The sequence below is a fragment of the Anolis carolinensis genome, unplaced genomic scaffold, assembly GCF_035594765.1.
Source record: "Anolis carolinensis isolate JA03-04 unplaced genomic scaffold, rAnoCar3.1.pri scaffold_10, whole genome shotgun sequence".
Lineage (NCBI taxonomy): Eukaryota > Metazoa > Chordata > Lepidosauria > Squamata > Dactyloidae > Anolis > Anolis carolinensis.
In genome coordinates this window covers 25,353,714-25,363,256 of record NW_026943821.1, presented here as the reverse complement: position 1 = coordinate 25,363,256, position 9,543 = coordinate 25,353,714, and the positions used below count along the sequence as shown (strand labels likewise).

General features: G+C 42.0%; 1 protein-coding gene across 1 annotated transcript; it reads left to right on the top strand.

Moving 5' to 3' along the window:
- Positions 1–826: 826 nt before the first annotated feature.
- trnp1 (TMF1 regulated nuclear protein 1) lies at positions 827–8,019 on the top strand. Its single transcript, XM_062962141.1, has one exon. The coding sequence runs from the start codon at positions 921–923 to the stop codon at positions 1,500–1,502; it is 582 nt and encodes a 193-aa protein (XP_062818211.1). The 5' UTR covers positions 827–920; the 3' UTR covers positions 1,503–8,019.
- Positions 8,020–9,543: the final 1,524 nt, after the last annotated feature.

The window sequence follows — 9,543 nt, the reverse complement described above, 5'->3', positions numbered from 1 at the left end:
TATAGTAGAGTCTCGCTTATCCAACGTATACGGGCCGGCAGAACGTTGGATATGCGAATATGTTGGATAATAAGAAGGGATTAAGGAAAAGCCTATTAAACATCAAATTAGGTTATGATTTTACAAATTAAGCACCAAAACTTCATGTTATACAACAAATTTGACAGAAAAAGCAGTTCAATCCACAGAAATGCTATGTTGTAATTACTGTATTTACGAATTTAGCACCAAAATAAGATGTATTGAAAACATTGACTACAAAAATGCATTGGATAATCCAGAATGTTGGATAAGCAAGTGTTGGATAAGTGAGACTCTACTGTATATCATTACAGTAGTCTCACTTATCCAACAGTGTATGATAATATTATTAGTAATATTACATTTAATATATAATATATAATTAACATTATTATATTGTATTATTAGTAGTATAATATTGTATTCCATTATAATATTATTATTATTGTTTTATTATGACACAGCAAACAAGATAAAATAATATAAAATAATAATAATATTATAATGGATACAATATTATACTACTAATAATACGATATAATAATGTTAATTATATATTATATATTAAATGTAATATTATTAATAATATTACCATATACTAATTATATACAGTAGAGTCTCACTTATCCAACACTCGCTTATTATTATTATTATTATTATTATTATTATTATTATTATAAATAAATGAGTAGGAACGACAGTAGGCGGGGCTTAGGAGGGCCCTGGGCGTGCCTTAGACGAGTAGTGGGCGGGGCTTGGATGCCTGAGCTTGGTTCTCTAGGCAGCCTCGCGCAGGCCCCGCCTCCGAGGTATAAAAGCGCCGGGAGCTCTGCTCAAGGGCGCAGATGGCGCGCTGCAGGCGAAGCGAGAGGCTGTTGGTTCCTCCTTGAGCCGCAGCGATGCCCGGCTTGGAAGCAGCGCCCCCTGCCGAGCAGCCCCTGCGGAAGGAAGGCGCGGAGGCCTCGTCCTCATCGTCTTCGCGCCGGGAGCTGGTCTCCTCCGCGGCCTCGGCCTCGCTGCCGGCGCCGGTGCGCGCCGCTTTGGAGCTAGCCGAAGCCCGGCGGCGCCTGCTGGAGGCCGAGAGCCGCCGCCGCTTGGTGTCGGAGCTGGAAGTGCGCGCCCACCAGCTGCATCGGGTCTTCCTTGAGGCCGAGCGCCGCCTGGTGCACCGCGGAGAGGGGCTGGCCCGCCTGGGTGGAGGCGCCGCGCAGGCCGAAATGCAGCTCGCCTCCCGGTTCGGCGGGCCGCGCCTCCTCCGAAAGGGGCTCCGCCGCGCCAGGAAGGTCCGCCCGCCCGCTCTCCTCGCCTCCGCCTTCGGCCTCGGTGGGTGCGCGCCCTGGGCCGAATGGAGGCGCGCCCAGCAGCAGCCCCAGCAGCAGGGGGCGCTCGACTCACCCCGCAGAGCGACGCCCCGGCACGCGAACAGGCAGGAAGGCACCGCCAAAGCCCTCCCGGCAGAGGGCCACTCCGCCACTGCATGAGCGCCCCAGGGAAGGAGAAGCATCCCAAAGTCAGCCTGCAAGCACAGCCCAATTCTAACAGGCAAGAAGGCACCATCAAAGCCCTCCCGGCAGAGGGCCATCCCGCTACTGCTTAAGCATCTCCAGGGAAGGAGAAGCATCCCAAAGTCAGCCTGCAAGCACAGCCCAATTCTAACAGGCAAGAAGGCACCATCAAAGCCCTCCCGGCAGAGGGCCATCCAGCTACTGCTTAAGCATCTCCAGGGAAGGAGAAGCATCCCAAAGTCAGCCTGCAAGCACAGCCCAATTCTAACAGGCAAGAAGGCACCATCAAAGCCCTCCCGGCAGAGGGCCATCCAGCTACTGCTTAAGCATCTCCAGGGAAGGAGAAGCATCCCAAAGTCAGCCTGCAAGCACAGCCCAATTCTAACAGGCAAGAAGGCACCATCAAAGCCCTCCCGGCAGAGGGCCATCCCGCTACTGCTTAAGCATCTCCAGGGAAGGAGAAGCATCCCAAAGTCAGCCTGCAAGCACAGCCCAATTCTAACAGGCAAGAAGGCACCATCAAAGCCCTCCCGGCAGAGGGCCATCCCGCTACTGCTTAAGCATCTCCAGGGAAGGAGAAGAAGTCTCCAAAGTCTCTCTCCAAGCACAGCCTGTCAAAGTGGGATTAGGATTCGTGGGATCATAGGCCATCCAATCACCTCCCCCATTCAAAGCGGCAAGAGGGCACCATCAAAACCCTCCTGACAGATGGCCATCTAGCTACTGCTCAAGCGCTCCTGAAGAACGAGGAGCCCCCAACGTGGGATTAGGAATCACGGGATCATAGGCCATGCAGTCACCCCCCCCCCCATTCAAAGCGGCAAGAAGACACTATCAAAACCCTCCCGACAGAGGTCCATCCCGCTACTGCTTAAGGAGAACGAGGAGCCCCCAAATCAACCTTCAAGTGCAGCCTGTCAAAATGGGATTAGGAATCGTGGGATCATAGGACATCCGGTCCACCCTCCATTCAAAGGGACATGAAGATACCATCAAAACCCTCCCGACAGATGGCCATCCAACTACTGCTTAAGCACCTCCAGAGAAGGAGAAGCTTCCAAAGTCACTGTCCAAGCACAGCCTGTCAAAGTGGGATTAGGAATTATGGGATCATAGATCCCAAGGGCCATCCAGTCCACCCCTATTCTAACAGGCAGGAAGGCACCATCAGAGCCCTCCCGACAGATGGACATCCAGATGAAAAAACAAACAAACACTTCCTTCCTAAACTCTGTTTGAAGAATGTATCTTTGAATGACGGCAACCTGATCATCACTGCCACCACCAGAAGAAGAAGTCCTGTTTTGCTGGTGCATCTTCTCAGTTTCCCGAAGCATTCTCTCCTGATGTTTCGCCCACATCTTTGGCAGGCATCCTCAGAAATCGTGAGGTATATTACGTCAGGAGAGAATGCTTCTGGAACACGACCATACAGCCCGGAAAACACACAACAAACCTGTGATTCCGGCCATGAAAGCCTTTGACAACACATTGAGAGACGGAGGCTACTCCTAGGCTACTCACCAGATGCTGAATATTGTTCCTTTGCTTGCTTATCCTTCATAAAGACACATACCTTTACTAGTTGGAGGCCGGCTGCACTTGGCTGTGGGTCTTCTGACTTGTTTTGCCTGCCGTTGTAACCACAAGCACCTTGCTTCAAGAAAACTGCCTTAATTTTTCCTCCGCGGATATGAATGCTTCCATTTTTTTCACCAAGGAAACTTGCAAACAAGCCAAGAGGGATCCTAAATCACCCCTTCTTGCTGTTTGAACTATTTGTTATTCACGCCTTAGGGACCGTTGAGAAGGAACTCGTCTACTAATGATTGTATTGCAACTCTTCCTTGGTTTTCTTTATCGCACTTAATTATTGTGACGATTGCACAGGGTCCGATGGATGTTTCTCATGTTGAGAATCTTATCTTTCCTTGTCCGGAAAGTGTCAGCGCACGAGAGGGCTAAACGATGGGCACTTTTGAAAGTCTTTTAATTGCACTTTTAATGTAGATATAATGACATTTTCTTGGCCAGTTGAATTCTAAACGGTAGGAATGTGGGGCTACTGATCTTTTTGCACCCAACAGGTTTGGGCGTCGGGATCAAAACTATTTATTTTGTACATATGCACTAGCTTTGCTTTGAAGCTACTTTCTCATGGGATTGGTTGAGTCACTTGAAAGCAGGTATGGACAAAGTTGGGCTGTTCAAGAGCTTTGGACTGCAACTCCCACCATTCCTAACAGCCTCAGGATCTTTCCTTTTCTCTCTCAGCCGCTTAAACCAAAGGGATGACATGGGTTCTTGGTAGGGCCTTAGTTTAAATTAATATACTGTATATACTCGAGTATAAGCCTAGTTTTTCAGCCCTTTTTTTAAGACTGAAAAAGCCCCCCTCGGCTTATACTCTGGCGAGGGTCCTTGTTGGCTTATATTTGGGTCAGCTTATACTCGAGAATATATGGTACATTTATTATTTTCTCTATTATTATTGGTATTATTAAATTTATTATTTTTCTCTACTATTGTTGCTACTATTACATTTATTTTACTCTATTTTTATTATTATTAATATATTTATTATTTTACTCTGATCTTATTACAGTAGAGTCTCACTTATCGAACACTCGCTTATCCAACGTTCTGGATTATCCAACGCATTTTTAGTCAGTGTTTTCAATACATCGTGATATTTTGGTGCTAAATTCGTAAATACAGTAATTTCTACATAGCATTGCTGTTTATTGAATGACCTTTTCTGTTAAATTTGTTGTATAACATGATGTTTTGGTGCTTAATTCATAAAATAATAACCTAATTTGATGTTTAATAGACTTTTCCTTAATCCCTCCTTATTATCCAACATATTCGCTTATCCAACATTCTGCCGGCCCGTTTATGTTGGATAAGTGAGACTCTACTGTATTATTATTACATTTATTATTTTACTCTATTTATTATTACATGTATTATTTTCCTGTATTATTATTATTATTGTTATTATTACATGTATTATTTTCCTGTATTTATTATTATTATTACATGTATTATTTTACTCTGATATTATTATTATTACATTTATTACTCTATTTATTATTACATGTATTATTTTCCTGTATTTATTATTATTATTACATATATTATTTTACTCTATTATTATTAAAAGGATACATAAGCACATTTACATTGAAGAAGATGAGAATAATGATTGGATCAGAGTTGGACAGTCTTCTCTTAAATTTGAGCTTTATGTAAATATTCAAAAATATTTAACCTCCTGATGCCTCAATTAATGTAATTTTATTGGTGTCTATTTTCATTTCTGAAATTTACCGCCCTCGGCTTATACTGGAGTCAATGTTTTCCCAGTTTTTTTGTGGTAAAATTAGGTACCTCGGCTTATATTTGGGTCGGCTTATACTCGAGTATATACGGTAATTAAAGGAAGGGGCCTGAGGCTGTTAGGAATGGTGGGAGTTGGAGTCCAAAGCGCCTGGACGGCCCAAGTTGGCCCATACCTGCTTTAGAGCATGGCTAAACATACACTGAATATCCTGACATGTTCCTATTAGGAAAGAGTATAGAACCCTGCACTAAAATCCCCGTTAATTATATAAGAAAGGTTGCAAAAGAAGCCAGGTCCCAAAACGTATATGCTGTGCAAATGATTACATAGGAAATCCCGGAACCAGTTTGAGGCCTGGATGAGGATTGCACAAAGCACAGCGCACTGATGCACAGAAAGGGCTTTCTTTTGCACACTTTTTTGTGAGAGTATGTTGTCAATTTTTTTTTTTACATCAGGAGCAACTTGAGAAACTGCAAGTCGCTTCCGGCGTGAGAGAATTGGCCGTCTGCAAGGACGTTGCCCGGATGTTTTACCGTCCTGTAGGAGACTTATTTCATGTCCCCGCATGGGAAGCTGGAGCTGACAGATGAAAGCTCACCCCGCTCTCTGGATTCAGACCGCTGACCTTTTAGTCAGCAGTCCTGCCGGCACAAGGGTTTAACTCATTGTGCCACTGGGGGCTCCATATACTGTCAGTTTAAACCTGCATTAAATGGTCAGTGTAGACGGAAGGCCTCGGCATGAACTTATTAAAAGCTATCCAAGGTGCAGAAGCCCCCGGTGGTGCAGTGTATTAAACCACTAAGCTGCTGAATTTGCCGACTGAAAGGTCGCAGGTTCGAATTCGGGGAGTGGAGTGAGCTCCTGCTGTTAGCCCCAGCTTTGTCCAACCTAGCAGTTAGAAAACATGCAAATGTGAGTAGATAAATAGGTACAGCTGATTAACTTGCTGACCGAAAGGTTGGTGATTTGAATCCGGGGAATGGAGTGAGCTCCCGCTGTTAGCCCCAGCTTCTTCCAACCTAGCAGTTCGAAAGCATGCAAATGTGAGTAGATCAATAGGTACAGCTGCTTAACTTGCTGGCTGAATGGTCAGTGTTTTGAATCCGGGGAGTGGGGTGGGCTCCCGCTGTTAGTCCCAGCTTCTGCCAACCTAGCAGTTCGAAAGCATGCAAATGTGAGTAGATCAATAGGTACAGCTGCTTAACTTGCTGACCAAATGGTCAGTGATTTGAATCCGGGGAGTGGAGTGAGCTCCCACTGTTAGCCCCAGCTTCTTCCAACCTAGCAGTTCGAAAGCATGCAAATGTGAGTAGATCAATAGGTACAGCTGCTTAACTTGCTGACCAAATGGTCAGTGATTTGAATTCGGGGAGTGGAGTCAGCTCCCACTATTAGCCCCAGCTTCTTCCAACCTAGCAGTTTGAAAGCATGCAAATGTGAGTAGATCAATAGGTACTGCAAGTAGCTGGACTTGCAGACCAAAAGGTAGCAGGTTCGAATCTGGAGAGCAGAGTGAGTGAGCTAGGCTATTAATGGTCGGGAACCAATGGTTGACTTGGACTTTGATCTCATGACCTCGGTCAGTAGTGATTTATTGCCGCTGGCTACTAACTAGCTGGTGCAGCATGTTAGAGCACTGAGCTGCTGAACCTGTGGACCGAAAGGTCGCAGGTTCGAATGTGTTGGGCTGAGTGAGCTCTCACTGTTAGCCCCAGCTTCTTCCAACCTAGCAGTTCGAAAACATGCAAATGTGAGTAGATCAATAGGCACCGCTTCTGTGGGAAGGTAATGGCGCTCCATGCAGTCATGCCAGTGGCCACGTGACCTTGGAGGTGTCTATGGACAACGCCGGCTCTTCAGCATAGAAATGGGAGAGAGTTGTACACAACTGGACTTAATGTTGGTAAACCTTTACCTTTGTATCCAAAGTGCAGAACCGGATTTCCAAAGTTGGGTTTGGCACTTTGGATATTTTTATTCCATTTTGAATTTGCTGCCCATTTGACGTTGTTTGCAGCCTTTCCATTCCTTTATGGTTCCGAGAATGCCAAGGGAAGGCGATTAATGCTTTAATGCAGGGGTCCCCAAACTTTTTAAACAGGGGGCCAGTTCATGATCCTTCAGACTGTTGGAGGGCCGGACTATAGTTGGCCACAGAGTAATAATAATAATAATAATTATTATTATTATTATTAATAATAATAATAATAATAATAATAATAAAGAGGGTTAGAAGAGACCCTTTGGGCCATTGAGTCCAATCCCCTTCTGCCTTTGTGCACCAAAAGCACAAGAAAACCACCCCTGACGGATGGCCTCCCAGCCTCAATGTTAATAATAATAATAATAATAATAATAATAATAATAATAATAATAATAATAATAATAATAATAATAAAAAGAGGGTTGGAAGAGACCCCTTGGGCCTTTTAGTCTGACCCTCTTCTGCCTTTGTGCACTAAAAGCACAGGCAAAGCACCCCTGACAGATGGCCACCCAGCCTCAATGTTAATAATAATAATAATAATAATAATAATAATAATAATAATAATAATAATAATAAAGAGGGTTGGAAGAGACCACTTGGGCTATTTAGTCCAACCCTCTTCTGCCTTTGTGTATCAAAGGCACAAGCAAAACACCCCTGACAGATGGCCACCCAGCCTCAATGATAATAATAATAATAATAATAATAATAATAATAATAATAATAATGGTTGTAAGAGAAGAAGAGACCCCATGGTCATTTAGCCCAACCCCCTTCTGCCCTTGTGCCGTGGGGGCCAGATAAATGGCTTCAATGGGCCGCATCCGGCCCCTGGGCCTTAGTTTGGGGACCTCTGCTTTAATGTGTCTGCTCTGTGTTCTGCGTTGGAGGGATTCTTGTTAAGCACTTTAGATGGGATCTTTCACGCCCCGTCCTCTTTCCGTCAGCGGGGTTTTCAAGAGCCGTGTCCCAAAAAGCAAAGACTTGTGTGGATGAGAGACAGCAGGTCTGTTATGTAATCGTTGCTTCCCGTATGTTTCTGGCGGATGCCTCCTGATGCGCATGAGGACTGTGTTGCATTGAAAATACACGGGCACTTTCTGGAAGGGAGGGAGCGCATCGTTTCTACCGAAATAAATATTTTATTCATTGCAGATCCGGTCTCTGTGAAGGTCATTGCTGGAAAGTGTGTGCAGACATATGAAGCAGAAAGCGGGCGGAAGAGCCAAGCAAATCCCTACCGCTGTGGGATTATGTTTTACTCAGAATATGAGAAACATTTTGGGAAATGATGTTTTCTTCCGCTCAGGCTGCACCACTATTTATCTCTATTTATTTATTTATTAATTTATTATTAGCAAAATGTATATCCCGCCCTTCTCACCCTGAAAGGACCTCGGGGCGGCTTACAAGTTATATTTACATACAATATATTATATTATTAACATAGCACAATATAAGCATTATATATTACTATATTGTACTATAACAGTATATTTTAATAATAATAATAGAGTAAAATAATAATATAATAATATACTATATAACAGTATATTTTAATAATAATATAGTAAAATAATAATAATATAATGTATAACAGTATATTTTAATAATTATAGAGTAAAATAATAAATGTAATAATAGAGTAAAATAATAATACAGTAGAGTCTCACTTACCCAACATAAACGGGCCGGCAGAATGTTGGATAAGCAAATATGTTGGATAATAAGGAGGCATTTAGAAAAAGCCTATTAAACATCAAATTAGGTTATTATTTTACAAATTACGCACCAAAACATCAGGTTGTACAACAAATTTGGCAGAAAAAGTAGTTCAATACGCAGTAATGCTATGTAGTAATTACTGTATTTACGAATTTAGCACCAAAATATCACAATGTATTGAAAACATTACTACAAAAATGCGTTGGATAATCCAGAACGTTGAATAAGTGAGTGTTGGATAAGTGAGACTCTACTGTAACAGTATATTTTAATAATAATATAGTAAAATAATAAATTTAATAATAAAAATAGTAAAATAATATTCCCACAGTAATAATAATAAGATCAGAGTGAAATAAATGTATTAATAATAAAAATAGAGTAAAAGAAATGTAATAGTAACAATAGTAATAGAGTAAAATAATAAATGTAATAATAATAGAGTAAAATCACAAATGTAATACAGTAGAGTCTCACTTATCCAACATAAACAGGCCAGCGTTGGATAAGCGAATATGTTGGATAACAAGGAGAGATTAAGGAGAAGCCTATTAAATATCAAATTAGGTTATGATTTTACAAATTAAGCACCAAAACATCATGTTAGACAACAAATTTGATAGAAAAAGTCATTCAGTACGCAGTAATATTATGTAGTAATTACTGTATTTACGAATTTAGCACCAAAATATCACAATGTATTGAAAACATTGGCTACAAAAATGTGTTGGATAATCCAGAACGTTGGATAAGCGAGTGTTGCATAAGTGAGACTACTGTATTCCCACAGTAATAATAATATCAGAGTGAAGTAAATGTATTAATAATAAAAATTGAGTAAAATAATAAATGTAATAATAATAATAGAGTAAAATAACAAATGTAATAATACCAACAATAATAGAGAAAATAATAAATGTACCATATATACTCGAGTATAATCCAATCTGAAT

Bases quoted from the DNA above. Each gene is read 5' to 3' on its own strand.
- trnp1 (XM_062962141.1), top strand. From the start codon at position 921: ATGCCCGGCTTGGAAGCAGCGCCCCCTGCCGAGCAGCCCCTGCGGAAG.